General features: G+C 44.3%; 2 protein-coding genes across 2 annotated transcripts; both read left to right on the plus strand.

The window, feature by feature from the left end:
- Window positions 1-3,116, plus strand: LOC124687038 (tobamovirus multiplication protein 2A-like). The gene is made up of 6 exons (XM_047220900.1): window positions 1-571; window positions 964-1,063; window positions 1,517-1,597; window positions 1,676-1,780; window positions 2,470-2,655; window positions 2,751-3,116. Exons 1-6 carry the CDS (start codon window positions 315-317, stop codon window positions 2,835-2,837), a joined length of 816 nt encoding a protein of 271 aa, XP_047076856.1. The 5' UTR covers window positions 1-314; the 3' UTR covers window positions 2,838-3,116.
- A 12,272-nt stretch (window positions 3,117-15,388) lies between these two features.
- On the plus strand, window positions 15,389-16,373 carry LOC124682905 (germin-like protein 8-11). The gene is made up of 2 exons (XM_047217509.1): window positions 15,389-15,552; window positions 15,691-16,373. The coding sequence occupies exons 1-2, from the start codon at window positions 15,435-15,437 to the stop codon at window positions 16,251-16,253; spliced, it is 681 nt and encodes a 226-aa protein (XP_047073465.1). The 5' UTR covers window positions 15,389-15,434; the 3' UTR covers window positions 16,254-16,373.
- The last annotated feature ends 7,722 nt before the right edge of the window (window positions 16,374-24,095 follow it).

Here is a 24,095-nt window from a genome sequence, read left to right on the forward strand (position 1 = left end):
GAGTCACGATAGGGCGAGACAGATACAGAGAAAGAGAAACGCACGGCACCCGCCCTCTTCCCGGAGTTCTTGTTTTATTATCGATCGCGGGCTGGGCGGACCAACATTCCAATCCCCAATTCGCCGCAAATTCGGATCCCCTCCCTCCACGGGCCCGAATTCTCCCATCCCGGATCGATCCACAATCGCGGGGTGGTCCGCTGCCGGATCGGTCAACCTTTCCGCCGCCCCTTTTCCGGAGCTCATGCGCGCCGCCGTCGCAATCTCTGCCTGAGGCCGGTGACGTCTCTTCCCCCACGTCGCCGTCGGAGGCCATGGCGTGCAGGGGCTTCTTCGAATGCATCCTCAAGCTGCTCAACTTCGTCGTCATGGTGGTCGGGATGGCCGTGACGGGCTACGGCGTCTACCTGCTCGTCATGTGGCTCCAGCTGCTCACTCCGTCGCCGGCACCGGCGCCTCCGCCGGCGGTGGCTCCTAGCGGCGACCTCGTGCGGCTTGGGCGCCCGATGCTTCTTCTCCTTCTTGACGCGTCTCTGCCAGACGGGACAGTGGAGAGGCTCTCCAGCGCCTGGTGCGTCGTCTCTTGATCTCCTTTTCTTCGGTATAAAACTGTGGTTCTTCATGTGCTTATCCAACTCATGCGATTAACGCTACACATGGTTTCTTATTTACTTATTATTATGTCCAGAAGATACTTGTACTTGTCAGAAACTTGTCCTTTAATAAGTGACTTAATTGTTTGTATTACCATAGAGAAAAAAACCCACTGCAATGACCTTTGTTTACCCGGATGCGGATCTTGGTTTGTATTTAATGTCAGTGATTGTTCTAGGCTGTAGGATCTCCATACCGTACTGTGAATTTTGATTCGTTTATATGCAAGTGCTCATTGAGGGCTGAGAATGTCGTGCATTCTGGATCTTCTCTTACAAATTTTTCCCACCCTTTGTATATTCCCTGCAGGTTTATTTTTGCGTTAATTGGCATCGGCGTTGTACTCTTCATTACCTCCATCTTTGGTTGTGCTGGAGCGTCATCTAGGAGCGGATGCTGCTTATCCACTGTATCCATGACTGCATACATTTTTATAAATATGTTTTCTGGACCTACTTTATTTCCTTTCTTGCATGATGATTTTGTATCTTCTGTAAGGTATCAAGTCATGAAAGACATCTATATTGAATTCGTGTCCCTGGGGAGATCAACATTTAGTAAGATGTGGGATTATTACTGCTCACAGAATGACATGAGACAAAAGTAAATTCGATATTCCATAGTATGGTTATGTTAGAAACATTTTTTTCCTTATGTTTCTCTTGGGTTTCATATCTAGCCTACCCCAACTTGCTTGGGAGAATGGCTTTGAAGTTGTCGTTAGTTACCTAAGAAACATTTCATATAAACTTTTACATGTTCGTTTTACATCTTGTGATTGATTTTAGGCTCCTATTAGCAACATATCCTACCTTATTTTACCTATATTAGCATGTTATGATTTCCTTGACATTCAGAAAAGTATTCATTCCTCATCATTTTGTTCATAATAGTAGAGCTTGCTGCAGGATGCTTCATTTTCTTCGATCATAACTGGAAACATGTGAGTAGGCTTGTCTTTCATTTGTTGAGCATGATTCTTTCTCTAGGTATTTAGAGTTTAATCATTATTGTTGTGCAGGTGATTCCAGTTGATAAAACTGGTAACTTTGACATGATCTACAGTTTCCTCAAAGAAAATTGGAAAATTGCAAAATGGGTTGCACTTGGAGCTGTTGTCTTTGAGGTATAAGGGGAACAAATTTGTATTACACACTTGGGTATAATTTGATAAGGCATCTATGAGACAACTTAGATTTATATTTTCCAAAAATGTAACTTTGTTCTTGTGACATTTATTAAACCTTGTCTGAATAATTGAACAACTGTTATTTTTATAGTTTAAAGAATTATAAAATCATACATCTTTTTATGTGCTTATGATTTTGTGTCACACATTCTTAAGAAGCATATGCAGAGGTAAGTTAGTGATATGGTAGTACCGTTGTTTATATAACATTGATATCTTACTCTGTTGCTTTATTATCCTCAGAGATCTTACTCATATGATTTTCCACATTAAGTTCCGGGTTGTTCAATGTTTTCTTCAGCTTACCTACACAGGTTATCATCGCGAGTACTAACCAAAGAAAATATGTTGTAGTACTAACTGATGTCTAGGTTTGCTAACGACATCAAAATCAGCATAATATATAATAGTGTGTAAAATGACAGATCTTAGTGATGCTTTATTAACTTGCCACTACTGTGTTCCATATTCTCATCATGGCATACTTATGTTCCATCTCATAGTGTGCGCATGGACACCAGCGAGCTTTTTCTATGTTACAGTATTATTTATGGATTTCAGATTTCATGCTCCAGATCAGTAATAGGCTATTAATATCCCATGGCTCCTAACTAACACCTTTGCAGGCACTGTTGTTCACTGTAGCCCTCATAGTGCAGTCAGGCAATCAAGATGATTACGACAGTGATGATGAGTACATTGGCGCGAGGTCTGGAGTCCGTCAGCCATTAGTGAATACTGATCCTAGGGTGCCCAATCTTGACTACCGTCCGATCAGGAACGATGCGTGGAGCCAAAGAATGAGAGACAAGGTATAGCACTGCTCATCCTAACTACTATTAGTACCCTACCCTTTTAGTGCACATGTCCTTTTGTTGTTTTTAACTCGTATATTGTGCTGTGGCAGTATGGGGTGGATAGCTTTGATCCAAACAGGTTTCAACAGGCCACGATATCTCCCGCAGAACAAAGAAGTCGATGCACAATCCTCTGATGCCTGGTTGAGACAAAAATACTGGTCTCCCAATTTGCATCCAGCTGTGCAATAACATGGGCTCCCTTGTAAACATGTGGCTGGTGGTCTAATGTTTCCAGCTTGTGCAGGATGTGACGACCCCTTGCATTTGCCCACCCCAGTTTTTTCATTTACAGTCAGAAGTCTGTCAGCAGGTGTAGATGCCGCGTCCTTCAGTTCTGTAATAATCGAACTTAGTTTTGGTCTCAGAGAACACGGTCTATTATGTACATGCCCTATGGAACTTCTGTTTGTGAACTTTTTTGCATTGGGCAATGTAGCGTGTTTGATCCCTGTCAACCGATTTGTGTGACAGCATGGTATTATGCTTGAGCCAAAGTTTGAACAGCCCTGATTCTGATTGCTTGTTTTTATTGAACCAAAAATTGGTAGTTCAGGCAGGCTACCTTGTTAGGAGAGGCTCTGTTGTATCAGGGCATTGATCTCATTTCCATTTGTGCGATTTATTATTAGGAAATAAGAATATTTGTACATATACATATACACGGTTGGAAAAGGCCATGCTCTAGCATGGATAGACAAATGCCCTACCTGGGGCATAAGCAGGGGCAACCAAAAATTTGACTTTCACAATAAGAAATCATGGCACTTAAGATTAGCCATTTTTAATAATACTTGGTAGTAATTTGCTCACTTACATGTCCATTTAATAATTTACACACTTGGTGCTAAAAATCGCTCATTTACTCATTTACTCATTTACACATTTGGTGGGAAAAATTATAGGACAGCGCTAGTAATCCTTCGGAGGCTACAACCAACCGAACCTCCGGCTTCCCTGCATGACACGTGTCCAATTTTAATCAAAATTCAGACTTTGCTTCGTTGCAGCAAAAGAAGGCCCGCTTTTACTTCATTGAAGCAGAAAACGGTTCGCCTAGAAACAAAAAAGAAAAGACTCGTCGAAGGCAGAAATTAAGACATTGCTTCGTTGTAGCAAAAAAAAGCCCACTTTTGCTTCATTGAAGCAAAAAAACGGTTCGCCTAGAAAATAAAACAGAAAAAACATGTGGCCGGAGATCTCGCCGGAGACCTCGCTGGAGCTCGCCGGAGACATCGCCGGAGACCTCACCGGAGCTTGCCGGAGACCTCGTCGGGCACATCGCCGGAGACCTCGCCGGAGACATTGTAGCACAAAAAATATACTAAAGTAGCTGAACTGCAGAACATTTGTAGCAAAATATTTATACTGTCGTAGCATCAAGAACTACCACTGATGGCGTGTATTTCACACGTTCGTTGGGCAACCCCAAGAGGAAGGTATGATGCGCACAGCAGCAAGTTTTCCCTCAGAAAGAAACCAAGGTTTATCGAACCAGGAGGAGCCAAGAAGCACGTTGAAGGTTGATGGCGGCGGGATGTAGTGCGGCGCAACACCGGAGATTCCGGCGCCAACGTGGAACCTGCACAACACAACCAAAGTACTTTGCCCCAACGAAACGGTGAGGTTGTCAATCTCACCGGCTTGCTGTAACAAAGGATTAACCGTATTGTGTGGAAGATGATTGTTTGCGAGAGAAAATAGTAAAAACAAGTATTGCGACAGATTTGTATTTCGAGTATTAAAGAATGGACCGGGGTCCACAGTTCACTAGAGGTGTCTCTCCCATAAGATAAAAGCATGTTGGGTGAACAAATTACAGTCGGGCAATTGACAAATAAAGAGGGCATAACAATGCACATACATGACATGATAAGTATAGTGAGATTTAATTGGGCATTACGACAAAGTACATAGACCGCCATCCAATCGCATCTATGCCTAAAAAGTCCACCTTCGCATTATCATCCGAACCCCTCCAGTATTAAGTTGCAAAGCAACGGACAATTGCATTAAGTATGGTGCGTAATGTAATCAACAACTACATCCTCGGACATAGCGCCAATGTTTTATCCCTAGTGGCAACGAGCACAACCCAACCTTAGAACTTTACGTCATCGTCCCGAGTGTCAATGCGAGGCATGAACCCACTATCGAGCATAAGTACTCCCTCTTGGAGTTAAAAGTAAAAACTTGGCCGAGCCTCTACTAGTAACGGAGAGCATGCAAGATCATAAACAACACATGTATAATAACTTGATAATTAATATGACATGGTATTCTCTATCCATCGGATCCCGACAAACACAACATATAGAATTACAGATAGATGATCTTGATCATGTTAGGCAGCTCACAAGATCCAACAATGAAGCACAATGAGGAGAAGACAACCATCTAGCTACTGCTATGGACCCATAGTCCAGGGGTGAACTACTCACTCATCACTCCGGAGGCGACCATGGCGGTGTAGAGTCCTCCGGGAGATGAATCCCCTCTCCGGCGGGGTGCCGGAGGAGATCTCCAGAATCCCCGAGATGGGATCGGCGGCGGCGGCGTCTCGGTAAGGTTTTCCGTATCGTGGTTTTTCGCATCAGGGGTTTCGCGACGGAGGCTTTAAGTAGGCGGAAGGGCAGAGTCGGGGGCCAGACGAGGGGCCCACACCACGGGGCGGCGCGGGCCCCCCCTTGGCCGCGCCGCCATGTGGTTTGGCCACCTCGTGGCCCCACTTCGTATGTTCTTCGGTCTTCTGGAAGCTCCGTGGAAAAATAGGCCCCTGGGTCTTCGTTTCGTCCAATTCCGAGAATATTTCGTTACTAGGATTTCGAAACCAAAAACAGCGAGAAAACGAGAGCCGGCACTTCGGCATCTTGTTAATAGGTTAGTTCCGGAAAATGCACGAATATGACATAAAGTGTGCATAAAACATGTAGGTATCATCAATAATATGGCATAGAACATAAGAAATTATCGATACGTCGGAGACGTATCAAGCATCCCCAAGCTTAGTTCCGCTCGTCCCGAGCCAGGTAAAACGATAACAAAGATAATTTCTGAAGTGATATGCCATCATAACCTCGATCATACTATTTGTAAACATATGTAGTGGATGCAGCGATCAAAACAATGGTAATGACATGAGTAAACAAGTGAATCATAAAGCGAAGACTTTTCATGAATAGTACTTCAAGACAAGTATTAATAAGTCTTGCATAAGAGTTAACTCATAAAGCAATAAATCAAAGTAAAGGTATTGAAGCAACACAAAGGAAGATTAAGCTTCAGCGGTTGCTTTCAACTTGTAACATGTATATCTCATGGATAATTGTCAACATAGAGTAATATAACAAGTACAATATGCAAGTATGTAGGAATCAATGCACGATTCACACAAGTGTTTGCTTCTTGAGGTGGAGAGAAATAGGTGAACTGACTCAACATAAAAGTAAAGAGAATGGTCCTTCAAAGAGGAAAGCATCGATTGCTATATTTGTGCTAGAGCTTTTATTTTGAAAACATGAAACAATTTTGTCAACGGTAGTAATAAAGCATATGAGTTATGTACATTATATCTTACAAGTTGCAAGTCTCATGCATAGTATACTAATAGTGCCCGCACCTTGTCCTAATTAACTTGGACTACCGGATCTTTGCAATGCACATGTTTTGACCAAGTGTCACAATGGGGTACCTCCATGCCGCCTGTACAAAGGTCTAAGGAGAAAGCTCGCATTTTGGATTTCTCGCTTTTGATTATTCTCAACTTAGACATCCATACCGGGACAACATGGACAACGAGATAATGGACTCCTCTTTAATGCATAAGCATGTGGCAACAATTATTATTCTCATATGAGATTGAGGATATATGTCCAAACTGAAACTTCCACCATGAATCATGGCTTTAGTTAGCGGCCCAAAGTTCTTCTCTAACAATATGCATGCTCCAACCATGAAGGTGGTAGATCTCTCTTGCTTCGAGACAAGACGGACATGCATAGCAACTCACATGATATCCAACAAAGAATAGTTGATGGCGCCCCAGAAACATGGTTATCGCTCAACAAGCAACTTAATAAGAGATAAAGTGCATAAGTACATATTCAATACTACAATAGTTTTAAAGCTATTTGTCCCATGAGCTATATATTGCAAAGGTGAATGATGGAATTTTAAAGGTAGCACTCAAGCAATTTACTTTGGAATGGCGGATAAATACCATGTAGTAGGTAGGTATGGTGGACACAAATGGCATAGTGGTTGGCTCAAGGATTTTGGATGCATGAGAAGTATTCCCTCTCGATACAAGGTTTAGGCTAGCAAGGTTATTTGAAACAAACACAAGGATGAACGGTACAGCAAAACTCACATAAAAGACATATGGTAAACATTATAAGACTCCATACCGTCTTCCTTGTTGTTCAAAACTCAATACTAGATGTTATCTAGACTCTAGAGAAACCAAATATGCAAACCAAATTAGCAAGCTCTAAGTATTTCTTCATTAATGGGTGCAAAGTATATGATGCAAGAGCTTAAACATGAGCACAACAATTGCCAAGTATCAAATTATCCAAGACATTTTAGAGTTACTACATGTAGCATTTTCCAATTCCAACCATATAACAATTTAACGAAGATGAAACTTCGCCATGAATACTATGAGTAGAGCCTAAGGACATATTTGTCCATATGCAACAGCGGAGCGTGTCTCTCTCCCATAAAGTGAATGCTAGGATCCATTTTATTCAAACAAAACAAAAAACAAAAACAAACCGACGCTCCAAGCAAAGTACATAAGATGTGGCCGAATAAAAATATAGTTTCAGGGGAGGAACCTGATAATGTTGTCGATGAAGAAGGGGATGCCTTGGGCATCCCCAAGCTTAGACGCTTGAGTCTTCTTATAATATGCAGGGGTGAACCACCGGGGCACCCCCAAGCTTAGAGCTTTCACTCTCCTTGATCATATTGCATCATACTCCTCTCTTGATCCTTGAAAACTTCCTCCACACCAAACTCGAAACAACTCATTAGAGGGTTAGTGCATAATAAAAATTCACATGTTCAGAGGTGACACAATCATTCTTAACACTTCTGGACATTGCATAAAGCTACTGGACATTAGTGGATCAAAGAAATTCATCCAACATAGCAAAAGAGGCAATGCGAAATAAAAGACAGAATCTGTCAAAACAGAACAGTCCGTAAAGATGGATTTTATTAGGCCACCAGACTTGCTCAAACGAAAATTCTCAAATTGAATGAAAGTTGCGTACATATCTGAGGATCATGCTCGTAAATTGGCGTAATTTTCTGAGCTACCTACAGGGAGATAGACCCGGATTCGTGACAGACAAAGAAATCTGGAACTGCGCGATAATCCAAATCTAGTACTTACTTTTCTATCAAAGACTTTACTTGGCGCAACAAAACATAAAACTAAGATAAGGAGAGGTTACTACAGTAGTAAACAACTTCCAAGACACAAATATAAAACAAAAATACTGTAGTAAAAACATGGGTTGTCTCCCATAAGCGCTTTTCTTTAACGCCTTTCAGCTAGGCGCAGAAAGTGTAACTCAAGTAACATCGAGAGATGAAGCATCAACATCATAATTTGTTCTAATAATAGAATCATAAGGTACCTTCATTCTCTTTCTAGGGAAGTGTTCCATACCTTTCTTGAGAGGAAATTGATATTTAATATTACCTTCCTTCATATCAATAGTAGCACCAACGGTTCGGAGAAAAGGTCATCCCAATATAATGGGGCAAGATGCATTGCATTCGATATCCAAGACAACAAAATCAACGGGGACAAGGTTATTGTTAACCATAATATGAACATTATCAACTTTCCCCAAAGGTTTCTTTTTAGCATTATCAGCGAGATTAACATCCAAATAACAATTTTTCAATGGTGGCAAGTCAAGCATATCATAGACTTTTTTAGGCATAACAGAAATACTTGCACCAAGATCACATAAGGCGTTACAATCAAAGTCTTTGATTCTCATTTTAATGATGGGCTCCCAACCATCCTCTAGCTTTCTAGGAATAGAAGTTTCAATTTTTAGTTTCTCTTCTCTAGTTTTTATGAGAGCATTTGTAATATGTTTTGTGAAAGCCAAATTTATAGCGCTAGCATTGGGACTCTTAGCAAGTTTTTGCAAGAACTTTATAACTTCAGAGATGTGGCAATCATCAAAATCTAAATCATTACAATCTAAAGCAATGGGATTATCATCCCCAAGGTTGGAAAAAATTTCAGCAGTTTTATCACAAGCAGTTTCAGCAGTTTTAGCAGTTTTAGGTAATTTTGCGCGCTTTGCACTAGGAGTAGAAGTATTGCCAACACCAATTATTTTACCATTGATAGTAGGAGGTGCAGCAACATGTGAATCATTAGCATTGCTAGTGGTGGTAATAGTCCAAACTTTAGCTACATTTTCCTTTTTAGCTAGTTTTTCATTTTCTTCTCTATCCCACCTAGCACGCAGTTCAGCCATTAATCTTATATTCTCATTAATTCTAACTTGGATGGCATTTGCTGTAGTAACAATTTTATTTTCAATATCCCTATTAGGCATAACTTCCGATTTCAAAAGATCAACATCAGAGGCAAGACTATCAACTCTAGAAACAAGAATATCAATTTTATTGAGCTTTTCCTCAACATGATTTGTTAAAGGCAGTTTGTGTACTAATAAATTCTTTAAGCATAGCTTCAAGTCCAGGGGGTGTATTCCTATTATTGTTGTAAGAATTCCCATAAGAATTAGCATAACCGTTACCATTATTATAAGGATATGGCCTATAGTTATTACTAGAATTGTTCCGATAAGCATTGTTGTTGAAATTATTATTTTTAATGAAGTTTACATCAACATGTTCTTCTTGGGCAACCAATGAAGCTAATGGAACATTATTAGGATCAACATTAGTCCTATCATTCGCAAGCATAGACATAATAGCATCAACCTTATCATTCAAGGAAGAGGATTCTTCAACAGAATTTACCTTCTTACCTTGTGGAGCTCTTTCCGTGTGCCATTCGGAGTAATTAACCATCATATTATCAAGAAGCTTTGTTGCTTCACCAAGAGTGATGGACATAAAGGTACCTCCAGCAGCTGAATCCAATAAATTCCGCGAAGAAAAATTTAGTCCTGCATAGAAGGTTTGGATGATCATCCAAGTAGTCGATCCATGGGTTGGGCAATTTTTAACCGAGAGATTTCATTCTTTCCCAAGCTTGAGCAACATGTTCATTATCTAATTGTTTAAAATTCATTATGCTACTCCTCAAAGATATAATTTTAGCAGGGGGATAATATCTACCAATAAAAGCATCCTTGCATTTAGTCCAGGAATCAATACTATTCTTAGGCGAGAGATAGCAACCAATCTTTAGCTCTTCCTCTTAATGAGAAAGTGAACAATTTTAATTTTATAATGTCACCATCTACATCTTTATATTTTTGCATCTCACATAGTTCAACAAAATTATTGAGATGGGCAGCAGCATCATCAGAACTAACACCAGAAAATTGCTCTCTCATGACAAGATTAAGTAAAGCAGGTTTAATTTCAAAGAATTCTGCTGTAGTAGCAGGTGGAGCAATAGCTGTGCATAAGAAATCATTATTATTTGTGCTAGTGAAGTCACACAACTTAGTATTTTCAGGGTTGGCCATTTTAGCAGTAGTAAATAAAGCAAACTAGATAAAGTAAATGCAAGTAAACTAATTTTTTTGTGTTTTTGATATAGCAAACAAGACAAGTAAATAAAGTAAAGCTAGCGACTAATTTTTTTGTGTTTTGATATAATGCAGCAAACAAAGTAGTAAATAAAATAAAGCAAGACAAAAACAAAGTAAAGAGATTGAGAAGTGGAGACTCCCTTGCAGCGTGTCTTGATCCCACCGGCAACGGCGCCGGAAAATATGCTTGATGGCGTGTATTTCACACGTTCGTTGGGCAACCCCAAGAGGAAGGTATGATGCGCACAGCGAGCAAGTTTTCCCTCGAAAGAAACCAAGGTTTATCGAACCAGGAGGAGCCAAGAAGCACGTTGAAGGTTGATGGCGGCGGGATGTAGTGCGGCGCAACACCGGAGATTCCGGCGCCAACGTGGAACCTGCACAACACAACCAAAGTACTTTGCCCCAACGAAACAAGTGAGGTTGTCAATCTCACCGGCTTGCTGTAACAAAGGATTAACCGTATTGTGTGGAAGATGATTGTTTGCAGAGAAAATAGTAAAAACAAGTATTGCGAGCAGATTTGTATTTCGAGTATTAAAGAATGGACCGGGGTCCACGAGTTCACTAGAGGTGTCTCTCCCATAAGATAAAAGCATGTTGGGTGAACAAATTACAGTCGGGCAATTGACAAATAAAGAGGGCATAACAATGCACATACATGACATGATAAGTATAGTGAGATTTAATTGGGCATTACGACAAAGTACATAGACCGCCATCCAACCGCATCTATGCCTAAAAAGTCCACCTTCAGAGTTATCATCCGAAACCCCTCCAGTATTAAGTTGCAAAGCAACAGACAATTGCATTAAGTATGGTGCGTAATGTAATCAACAACTACATCCTCGGACATAGCGCCAATGTTTTATCCCTAGTGGCAACAGCACAACACAACCTTAGAACTTTCTCATCCTCGTCCCGAGTGTCAATGCGGGCATGAACCCACTATCGAGCATAAGTACTCCCTCTTGGAGTTAAAAGTAAAAACTTGGCCGGAGCCTCTACTAGTAACGGAGAGCATGCAAGATCATAAACAACACATGTATAATAACTTGATAATTAACATGACATGGTATTCTCTATCCATCGGATCCCGACAAACACAACATATAGAATTACGGATAGATGATCTTGATCATGTTAGGCAGCTCACAAGATCCAACAATGAAGCACAATGAGGAGAAGACAACCATCTAGCTACTGCTATGGACCCATAGTCCAGGGGTGAACTACTCACTCATCACTCCGGAGGCGACCATGGCGGTGTAGAGTCCTCCGGGAGATGAATCCCCTCTCCGGCAGGGTGCCGGAGGAGATCTCCGGAATCCCCCGAGATGGGATCGGCGGCGGCGGCGTCTCGGTAAGGTTTTCCGTATCGTGGTTTTTCGCATCGGGGGTTTCGCGACGGAGGCTTTAAGTAGGCGGAAGGGCGAGTCGGGGGCCAGACGAGGGGCCCACACCACAGGGCGGCGCGGGCCCCCCCTTGGCCGCGCCGCCATGTGGTTTGGCCACCTCGTGGCCCCACTTCGTATGTTCTTCGGTCTTCTGGAAGCTCCGTGGAAAAATAGGCCCCTGGGTCTTCGTTTCGTCCAATTCCGAGAATATTTCGTTACTAGGATTTCCGAAACCAAAAACAGCAGAAAACAGGAACTGGCACTTCGGCATCTTGTTAATAGGTTAGTTCCAGAAAATGCACGAATATGACATAAAGTGTGCATAAAACATGTAGGTATCATCAATAATATGACATAGAACATAAGAAATTATCGATACGTCGGAGACGTATCAACCACTCGTCGGAGCCCTTGCCACGGACATCGCCAGAGACCTCGCCGGAGGCATTGTAGCACAAAAGTTATACTAATGTAGCTGAACCGTAGAACATTTGTAGCAAAAAATTTATACTATCGTAGCATCGAGAACTACCCCTTGCTGGCCCACCACCGGTAGCATTCCAACTCCTACTGGCAGCATAATCATTTGCATTTTGCAGCATCGCTATCGACTGTTGGTAGCACCATCGATAACCGTTTACAGCACCGCCGCTAACCTTTTGCACTGGTGCCTTTTGCAGCACCCTCCATAGCCGGTGGAAGCTCCATCCGACTTCGCTGGAAGCACCGTCCAACACCGTTGGAAGCACCTGTGTCGCCTGTGGGAAGCACCGTTGACATTGTCTCGCAGCACCCTCCGCCGCCCATGGTAGCACTCCTAGCCGCTGCTCGAAGCACCAGTCTTAGCCGGTGGCAGCACCAGCGATGTGGCTTCCAGCACCGCCGGCGAGGGGCATGCAGCAGGGGCGCTGGCTAGCACCGCCGTCGCCCATGGTACCACTGCTCACCGCCGCTCGAAGCGCCCGTCGTAGCTGGTGGCAGCACCAGGTGTGTATGCTTGCGGTAGTCGTCGGCGACGCCCAGCTTGCAGCAGCTCGGGATGGAGGCGTGCAACCACTATGGGGGACGGAGGTGGGCTGATGAGCCGAAGCCGCGCCGGATGGTCACCTGCGGCTGTCGTGTGGGAATAAGGTGGTGGTGCGCGGGATTGAGGCGGCGGGCGTCGCGCGTGATGGTGACCTGCGGCCGTCGCGTGGGAAGAAGGCGATGGCGCGCGGGATTGAGGCGGCGGCCATCGCGTGGGAAGAAGGTGGCGGCGCGCTCAATCAAAGCCACCCATCACGAGGAAAAGGCGGCTGCGGCGCTCCATAGAGGCCGGCCGTCGCCGGGGACGGAGGCGGCGGTGTGCTCCATTTAACCAGAAGGAAAATTGGGGAGGAGGACGGGTGGCAGCTCCTACGGTGACCTGCGGGACGGCTCCGGCGGCTACCTGCGGTGCGGCTCCGGCGGCGACCTCCCGGACGGCGTGGGAGAGCTCAGCGGGAACGGCAATGGAAAGGAAGCTTTACGCGATTTTTTTTCTCACGAGAAGAGATAAGGATAGGGACAGGTGGTGGGACCTAGTGGGACGCGTGGCGGGCGGTTGAGGCGGAGGTTGCCAGCGCCCCGAGCCTCCGCTCCGATCCAAAGCATTTTCCAAAATTATATGCCTGCATAGGCTGCGCTCAGAGCCATAAGTCAAATGCCAACCGAAATCCCTCCTTGGCACTCAACTGCTCCCGCGGTTAGTTCGGTGGCGCGGTACCGCTTGCGGAGATTCCCTTTTTTCGTACCTTCTCATCGATATGCATGTGATGCCTGGATCTCACTAGTAGAAAAAGGGGCTTCTGTCTAAGCCTTTAGTACCGGTTTTCTTACGAACCGGTACTAAAGGGTGCATTAGTACCGGTTGCATTGTCCACACCTTTAGTACCGGTTCCAAAGGATCTTTAGTACCAGTTCGTGACACGAACCGGTACTAAAGGGTTCGCGTCAGCTGAAAAACCTTTAGTACCGGTTCGTGACACGAACCGGTACTAAAGGGTAGCCTTTAGTACCGGTTCGTATCACGAACCGGTACTAAAGGTTTTTCTGCTCCCCCACGCAGCTCCACCCCCCCTGGATCGCCTTTTTTTACACTGTAAAATAGAAAAGAAAATGATAGAAAATTCAAAAAATAAAATGTTTTCATATTCTTGTATGTTATGCAACCTACTATTAGGAAAAATTAACAAATTTGAATTTTCACTTTTTTTGCAAAAAGTTTTGAAAAAATGGTAAAACCGCAATAACTTTTGCATACGACGTCGGAAAAAAACGTATAATATATCAAAAAAATCCTGGGAAAAAGTTACATCCGATTTCACCGGGGTTTACCCGGTTAGCCAATTTTTAGATTCTCAAAATTCCAAATGAAAATATGAAAGCAGGAAGATTTTAGGTTTTTTCCCAAAAATTTAGAATTTTCTTTATTTTTTAAAAATTAAAATTAATAGTTATAAGATTTTTTGAATCCCGGAATATTACTATTAATTTTAGCAAATTATAAGATTTTTAAATTTTCAGGTTTAAGGTTTGGCAAAAAAAATATTAAAAATTTAAAAAATAAATAAAAATAATACAAATTAAAAAGTTAATTTTATTTATTTATTCAACATTATTATTACATCATTACTTTTGTTTATTAAAAAATTTATTTGCAATACAAATAATAAAGAAGTGTGACATTGACCAACATGTTAATAGGATTGATATGATAGTAGTATTAACAACATGCGCGCGAAGCACTTGGAAGTGGGACGGAAAGGAACCCGGAAGTTAAGCGTGCTAGTGTTGGAGTAGTGTGAGGATGGGTGACCGACCGGGAAGTTTGACCAAGGGTAAGTAATTGACTAGAGATTAAGTGTAGTTAGAGACTAACGGAAATATTAGAAATTGTGAAAAAAAAGTGAGTGAAAAATAATTAGAAAAAAATGGGTAAAAAAGTTTAAATGAAATAGCCTTTTTGTGAAAAAAAAAATAAAAAAACAGATCTCCAGCCCCGCGGGCACCTTTAGTACCGTATAATTAGTACCGGTTCCAAAACCGGTACTAAAGGCCCTTTGGAACCGGTACTAGAGGGGGGTTTTTCTACTAGTGATCTGGCTTGCGAAGTTTGAACAAAAATTTTATGAGGAAAGATTTCCATACTAATCATGCATCAATGTCATGCATGACGCCGACGCTAATGCATGAACTCTTCACGTTGAATCTACCGCGTAACTAGTGTCAGGCTTGTCGACGTACTGCACGACCGAGTCGAACCAAATAAACAGTTATTTACCTGGGGAAGGAAATACCATGAGGAGAACCAGCCCGTTTAGCCGCGTTAAAGGCATATATGTTAATAATTATATATGCTTCAAACGCGTGCTGATCTCCAAGAGACCATTTTAATCTTGCTTCACCAAACAAGTATGGAACTTGCTCCAGGAAACAATTCAGGTTCCCTATATATATATCCATGCCTCCTCCAAACATAGCCAAACCATCAGCGCTGCATAGATACAGAACACATACAGCTAACAGATAAAACGCCTCTGTAGAAGCGAAAATGGCATCGTCCTACTTCCTCCTCCTAACTGCTGTTCTTGCACTGGTCTCATGGCAAGCCACAGCTTCGGATCCTGGCCCACTCCAAGATTTCTGCGTTGCAGACAACAGCTCACGAGGTATGTTCTTCTCACATTAGCTACTGTCTGAATATATCCACATCTACTTGTAATATAGATCAATCGCATTGAGCATTCTTTGAATAAATTTTGACTTTGTTATATCACATATTATGCTTTTTCACTTGTATGATGCAGTGCTTGTTAATGGATTCGTTTGCAAAGATCCAAAGGATGTGAAAGTAGAGGATTTCTTCCTAGCGGCCAAACTTGACATGCCGAGGGACACAAAGACGAACAAGGTTGGGTCCAATGTGACTCTGATCAATGTCATGCGGATTCCTGGCCTCAACACTCTTGGCATCTCCCTTGCGCGCATTGACTATGCACCCCTTGGTGAGAACCCACCTCACACGCACCCTCGTGCTACCGAGATCCTCGCTGTGCTTGAGGGCACGCTCTACGTTGGCTTCGTCACGTCAAACCCGGAGAACAAGTTCTTATCCAAGGAGCTCAAAGAGGGTGATGTCTTTGTTTTCCCACAAGGACTCATCCACTTCCAGTTCAATCCCAACCCCTACAAACCGACAGTTGCAATTGCTGCACTTAGCAGCCAAAACCCAGGGGCAATTACCATCGCCAATGCTGTATTTGGATCAAAGCCAATGATCCCGGATGATGTTCTTGCCAAGGCATTTCAGGTGGAGAAGAATACCGTGGACTGGCTTCAAGCTCAGTTTTGGGCCGACAACCACAATTAGTTAATTACCAGCTCCGTGCCAAATTTTATGTCACTCAACCATAAATTAGTTACTTGCGTGTGAATGTGCAATATGTATGATGTATTGATTTGTTTGTAAAATGAATAAAGTGTTGATCTATTTTTCTTGATGCATATACACAACAAATTCCCTTTCGAAAAAAGCACAATAAATATTCATACTAGAAAGGTGGAAGATTGCTAGGTCGGATGATACTCACTTCCCAGAACAACATGAGAGTATGAAATATTAAAAATATTTGACAAAAAATATCACACGTACATCTCAATGTTCTATGTGCTCGTAAAGTCGTTTGGCGAAAGCTTTGTCTTGGCGGCTGGCCAGGACCGACGATGGTGACGCCCGTGGCCGCCGCATCCTTCTTGAAGGCGTCGTCGAAGCGGGTGTTTCTTGATCTCCGCCGGGGCTCTCCGCGGATCAGGCGTGGGTGGCGCTCTTGTGTCGCTTTTCCTCTTGGGGCCTCGCTTTGGACGTCCACCAGACAGAGGGATTTGTGGTGTGTTTTGGTGGTTCGGCGGAGGCGGGTTCGTCTTCGGCCAGGCGGGGCGCGGCCCTAGGGCCGGCGTGGTAGTTGGAGCGGTGGCTCCGGTCTTCGCCTCCGGATGTTTCGTTGAGGTGTGTTGTCGACCTGGTTGGTCGTCGATCCGTGTGGAGTGCAGCCTCGAGGCTGGCGTGTGGTGTTGTGTTGTAACAGTTTTTCAGCCAGTTTTCCTCGTTAACGGGCCAACTCTTTTCTTCTATATCAATGAAAGGCAAAGCTTTTGCCTCGTTTCAAAAAAAGGTGGGAATCGAATTGAAAAACTTTACAAGAAGTTGATTTAAAAAAAAACTTTTCGAGAAGGTTCGGGATGTGGTTTCCTATGTCTACTTCACCCAACCATCATGACATTTTCATCTACGACCGAGTGCTAAATAATTTATATATTTTCTATCACGATCAGTTAAGAACTCAAGATGGTATTTTGTCATATATCCCTGATGAATGGATAACTCAGCCGTTGGTTGATGTGTACATAGTTTACGTACATTTTTTCGATAAAGGAAATATAGAAATATACCTAGCCTGTGTAACAATGCAATACCATATTGATATCGCGAAGATACCTCCCCTTCTATAAAGATAAGGTGCGCCATTGGCGCACTCTCGAAAAAAAGATATCGCGAAGATACCCATTACACCAACCTCTGCAACAACGCAATACCATAGTAAAAATATGGTTGCACACGGTAAAAAAAAAGGTAAAAAGGAGGTAGCAGCAACACAAACAGCGCCAGGACAATACATAGCTTTTCTTTGATATGCATGTGATGACTGAAGCTGTCTCGTGAACAAAAAAAAAAAAAAAGCTTGAGCAGAGATAATGAATTTTCTCCATACTAGTCATGCATCAACGTCATGAGTGACGACGTAGCTAATGAACCTCTCTTCAAGTTGAATGTATCGCGCCAATGCCAGATTTATCTACATTTGCACGACCGAGTCGAACGACATAAGTAGTCATTTACTTGGGTATGTAAAGAAGCATGAGGAGAACCGGCTAGTTTAGCCGCGTCCAAGGCATAATATACTCCATACTATAAGCTTAGAATCTTGTGCCGGTCCTTCTTCATTGACTCGCTCAATCAAGTCAGGCTTACGATGGATTGCTCTCTCCATCTCTCTCTCCCTCTATATATATATCTTTACTATTAAATTCCTATGCGACCGTACGTCGTACGTCCTACCTGATCTGCGCGAGAAAAAACCGGTGCATCGCCACGATCGAAAATAAAAACCATAAGCGTAACGGAACGGACGCAGAAGCCAGGCAGAACCAAGGTACAGTAGGAAAGAAATAAAAACTGCCGCAGACGGAAGCCATCAAAGTGGGACACCCGGCCTACACCGCCTGCGAGCGCGAGGCCTCCTGCCGTGGTGTCAGAGGCGAAGTCTGTCGTCCAACCTCGTTCAAAACGGATTCTCTCTTCCCGCACGGAAAAAAAACCGGGTTCTGGTGCGGATCGAGAGTTCGTTGACTTCCGGCGGACGAATCCCAGATCGGCGAGGTGGTAATCGAAACCGAGATTGAGACCTTGCTGCCCGACTATTTTAAGCTGTGAGATTTTCGGCAGACGGATCCCAGATCGGGGAGGTGATAATCGATTCCCAGCAACGACGTTCACTGGTCGCTTTATTGCCCGTGGAATTTCCTGTTGGCTGTGCCTCCGGTCTGGTGTACGACTTCACTGAGGGTGCTGCCATGCCTTCTTGTAATTCCCAGCAATTCATCAAAAGGAAGAAGAGCTCAAGGTGCTGGGGAATTACACAGCGACCTGGGGTGGAGATTGGCGCGATTTTGACCTCTTGATCAGAGCATCTCCAGCCGCGTCCCTCAAACCGTCCCCCAAACCGCGCCGGATCGAGCGTTTGGGGGACGTGTTTCGTTCGTGCCGCGTTTGGGGGACGTCGCTCCCCAGCCGCGTCCCCCAAACGCCGCCCCCAAACATTTAAAGTATTTTTTTTAGCTTGAAAGAAACTATTTAATAATATTCAAATCGGTTGAACATAAACAAATTATATATAAAACTTCGAAAAAATATAATTAAATACATATAAACTATCTACTTCTTCTTCTTCGCCGATGGCCCCGCCTCGTCGTCGTCATCGCGGTGGCGCTTCTCGCTCGTCACCTCTTCCGAAGAGGCGGTGTCGGCGCTCGACGCGTCGTCGTCGCCGGTGCTCGTCGGGCTGCGCCTTGGCCTTCGCCTTCGCCTTGGCCTTGGCCTTGGCCTTGGCCTTGGCGGCCTTGGCCTTGGCGGCCTTCGCCTTGGAAGCCTTCGCCTTGGCCGCCTTCGCCTTCGCACGGGCCACCGCCGCCGCCGCGGCCTCGCTCTCTTCTTCCTCCTCCTCCCGGCCCGGCCATTCCTCCTCGTCGTCAACCGGCGGCGGGGAATCGTCGCCGCCGCTCGGCGTCCCGGCTCTCTCCTACCGGTGGCGCCAGCCGACGAGGCTTTCCTCGCCGGAGGTGTCGGACGGGAGCTGGGAGATGTAGCTCATCGTCGGCCGGAGGTGTCGGATGAAGGCTTGGATGAATGGTGGCGTGCGTACGGCGTACGTACGGGTCTTATTGAGCGCGGATGAACGGCGGCGCGAAGTCGAAGAGAGCGGCGGTTGCTCTTTCGAGGAGTCGGCGCTCCATTCCGGCGGGGTTGGCGCGTCGTCGACGCGCTTGCCAATGCGACGGTTCCGCTTCCCGTCAACCGCACCGTCGCTACGTATGTGGCGGTTGAGCGTCCGAGCCGCCGACGGGTCGGCCCCGCGCCTCCTCGCCTCTCATTTCGTTGTGTCCGGCGTGCCCGGTGCGTCCCCTGTGGGACGGGGACGGGCTCGGGACGCCGGACACCGAATGGGGGCGCGCCGGACAAAAAATGGCTTTGGGGGACGCGGCTGGAACGCTTTTTTTGTCCGGCGCGCCCCAAATCCCTTTGGTGGATGGTTTGGGGGACGCGACTGGAGATGCTCTCACTATCAAAATTGAAGCCTTCAGTAAAAGACCAGCAGGTTTGCAGGACATCGTCCACACAAAAGAAAACTGATCGTCTGCAGCTTTCAAATACAAACAGGCAAGGATTTGTCTCGCCGTTCATCCGTGAATAAAAATAGTGTACACACGACTGTTATTTTCTTACCTAGGTTATTAAGATAAATGTTTCTGTTTTACAATTCTGTACCGTCTTCTTGGATTTGACTGATAGAAATCATGTTTCCAAATTGTTCCAGACTTACATTAGCTTAAAAAGAGCATACTGTTGTCACATAATCTTTTTTAAAACTACAACGATGGCAGGCCAAACCTAGCCTGAAACAATGGGCCAATCAATTATACGAAGACAAATTATGAGAAGGTAATACATGTAAGATGCATATATAGCATCGATAAATCAAGGTGGCTCAAAGGAACTACAACAACAAAAAAAAGTCTAGCAGGAGGTAATATATCTAGAATTGTGCTGATATGCTCTTACTATATATAGAGAAAAGCTTTTCTACTTTGTGTCTCCATGGAGGTGGCAATCATGGCTGTTAGTTTTGCTTTGAGATTCCCATTATAGGCTTGTCCAAACTTTCCCTCCAATCTTTTTCTCTATTTGGTGGAGGTGTTTGAGATTTCCTCTTTGGATCGAACTGGGCCCGTTTGCTGCACCGTCCACTGCTAGGCCTGCCGCCCCTGCTGTGACGCTCTGCCCAAGAATACCTAGGCTCCATCCTTGTCAGATCTTCGATTGAGTGCCGATTTAGCTAAAAGTTCGGCACCTCCCGTCTAGCCTCTTCGTTTTTTCAAGGATTCCGTTTAGTCTGTGTGAGACTGTGATGCTCTTCTTCTCTCTTACCGTTTCACCCAGATTGCGCCGCCGTGGGATCCTGTGCTCCTGCTTGTCGCTGGCTCCGGCGCGGCGGCGCTCCTGCCTCCCTATCGCCAGATCCTCTCATCTCTCTTATTCTAATCCCGTCCATGGTCAACCTACTCCCCCTAGTTCTTCTCCCCTCCCGATCAAGATCCAGATCCAGCACCGACACCCGCGGTCTCCACTGCCGCCGTCTCCCTCTCGGCGCATATTCCCCTGCCCCTTGCTGTCTCGGCCTCCACGGCTCTTCCCGGCCGCAGCGCTGGATGGAGGAGGAGGGGCTGCATCACCATGGGAAGTTGGGAACCCGGCACGCGTCGCCAAGGAAGGGTGTGGCATGGTTGGAAGGCACGACTTGCCTAGGTAACCCCCGCCTCCCTGGTCCATCGCGTCATGAGTCCCCCGTTCGGCCTACCCCCATCCATCGCCAGCGATCCATGTGAGTCCCGCGCCGCTCCGGTGCCCGCGCGCGTCGCCACACCAGCTCCCCGTCGCAACCGAGTCGCCCGTCCTGGCGGCCAGGAAGAGGGATTCCTTCAAGTCTGTTTGTTGTACACTTTAACTTTCATTGAAGTTAAATCTGACCATGTTAACTGGAGCTGCTAGTTAATGGGAAAACTAAGTTTGTGACATTCAAACAGACCAACAGAATTGAAGTTTTATCTCAGTTTACTCTTCTCTTTGAAGAGGGCACCCATTAGATATGCGCCAAGCACCGTTCATGCCAATGAACAGGCTCCTTTTGTTTGGGTGGTTGGCTCTTTTTTATAAATTGTATGCAAATACCTAAGTCCTTTTGTTACCCAGATTTTGATTTGGAGAAAAAACAAAATTGGTTATTCTAATGTTCAGTTACTAGCAGTCTGACATGATAAATCTTTTTCTGCACTAGCTTGTTCAGTACGTGATTTATCTAGTACACGTTGAGATTGTCTTGGTTGCTTCTGTTAGTGTACCTTGCCATGGTCAATATGTTTAGTAGCAGCAAGGTCCTGATTGTTATTTACCCCTGTACACAGTACTAGTATGATATCCGATGCTAGAATGTCCCAAGATATCCGATACTAGTTTTGCACGCCCAAGGAACCCTTTTGGTTGTTACCTAGCACCGTTTCCATTTTTCTCAGGCACTGTTCCCTACCTCGTGTTGCTCTTTTTATATATCATACCCTATCCTGATAGCATATGTTAACATATTTATCTATGGTACTATTGATCAATTAGGGTAAAACATTTACTTGTGTTATCATGCATCTGCAGGATTTCTTTGGTAGTAACATAGATTAAATTTGCTTTTGAGCCGTTGGGATAGAAGTGAGCTGGAGCTGGAATGCAAGCTAAATGGACATGTTTACAGGTAGATCTTTGGAGTCCTTGACCCGTGAACCTGTGACCAGGCCCATGCCCACACCATTCCCTGAAGTTTGTTCTGACTATCCCATATGCACTTTTCCTTTGGGTGGTTCGAACCTTGCGCTACCTACACAGGCACCTTTTATTTATACGTGTAGCTCTTTACGATAAAATGAATATCTAATCCGAGCTAAATCAATTTACTCTAGTCTTTTCCTTTTGGTAATGCATATAATTATATATAGTTTGTGAGGTATTATGATATATTATTTTTGATAGTTAAAGGCTACTCAAATCATGTTTGTACTTGGTCTGTATCTTTTTCCTGCTCAGGACCCCAATGTCAATGCGAGGGTGATTCAGAGTTTACGCAGGTGAGCAGCCACCATTTATGCCAAGAGGCGCCAGGTGATTCAGAGTTTACGCAGGTGAGTTGCCTGGTGATTCAGAGTCTACGACAGTGAGCTGCCTGGTGATTCAGAGTCTACGCCGGTGAGCTGATGCATCCGGCCGGTGCATCTGGTAATTGCAATGCGTTTTGCTACCTTGACTTGGTTTACCGTGTCAGCTATCTACTTGATTATTTGCCTATTTGTGTTACAAACAACATAGTGTTGTATTATGAGCCATTAAATCATATTTTGGTTTGTCTTTTCTGTTTCGATTGGTTTCGGCGCTGTGCTTGGCCGTCGTTATATAGCCATAATTTATGGTGCTGTGCGTGGCCCTTGCACGCGTCCAAAATCTATGCCACATGGTGGGCCTAGCACTTGTGTTTTAAATGTTGTTTCAGTTTGAATTTTCCGTTACGGCAATTACGGCAAACAGAAGCACCAAGAGAGCCATATCCATAGATATGTTGACAAAACTCACGTGAGGGTTCAACGGGCTGACAGCTGACAATCTGACATGTCACATGGAGCTAAAGAGGACCCAGACTGGCCGGATTTCATGGAAAGGTTGCACAGCATGCAGCAGAACCGGTCAGAGTAGGTTTCCTAATTAGTTACCGTGAATTAGAGAAGGCACCGAAACATTTGTGTGGCGGATGGTAGTTATATTGCAGTAATTTCGGAACTATTCGATAGATGCGCAGGTGCACATACCATGGTAGGTGTACATACCATGGTAACTGGCATGCCATGGATGTGAAATGTATGATCTGAATCCAGGGAAGGTACGAGCATTGAGATCGTCTTCAAAGTTAGGCGGATCATAGATCGAGGGGAGCCAGAACCTGCCAAGAACAAAAACATGAAAATAAGAAAGGCAAAACCTTCAATGATAAAGAAAAGCCTAGACTTACTGGAACATCCACGGCGTTGATTGCTCTGGTCAAAGTGTTCGATCTATCCTCACTAACGCAAGGAGACCCAGAACTCTCCGTGAATTTGTCAACCAAGGTATGAGCAAGAAAGGGAAGGTCAATATAATGCCAATGCAGCAAAGAGTACCATCTCCAAAAATAGGCATAATCAATGTATAGATCTTGCACGGTGGAAGAAAACGAGGCACTAAATGAGAAGTTCCCGTTACGGTTATGAGAGAGAAGAACAGGTCTGACACGGGGATGGAACCTAACATAAATTAGCTTGAACTCATCACGTGATTCGAAAAAGGTGGTCACATGTCTCTAAAGAGGTGGTCACATGTCTCGAAAGATGTGAAAAGCTGAATCCTATAGAGCTAGAGTAGGCTAGAGCTAGGTTGCCCAAATTGATACATGTGTAAGAGGAAAGGTGCTCGGTCCCCTTGCTACTTTGGATTATGGGTGTGTAGAAACCAAACAAAGTGAATCCTTTTAGGTAAAAAAGTGCGGATCTCAATGCGAATGAGTGGTTCCGATTACACCCTCCACTACTTACAAACATAGCAAATCCACACTCTATATATACTCCCTCCGGTTCATATTAATTGACTCTAATATGGATGTATCTAGAACTAAAATGTGTCTAGATACATCCATATTGAAGTCAATTAATATGAATCGGAGGGAGTATATATATATATATATATATATATATATATATATATATCCATGCAGTCTACAAACAGAGCAAAAAACCATCCGCGCTGCATAGA

Source organism: Lolium rigidum, chromosome 1 (genome assembly GCF_022539505.1).
Source record: "Lolium rigidum isolate FL_2022 chromosome 1, APGP_CSIRO_Lrig_0.1, whole genome shotgun sequence".
In the NCBI taxonomy this organism is placed as follows: Eukaryota; Viridiplantae; Streptophyta; class Magnoliopsida; order Poales; family Poaceae; genus Lolium; species Lolium rigidum.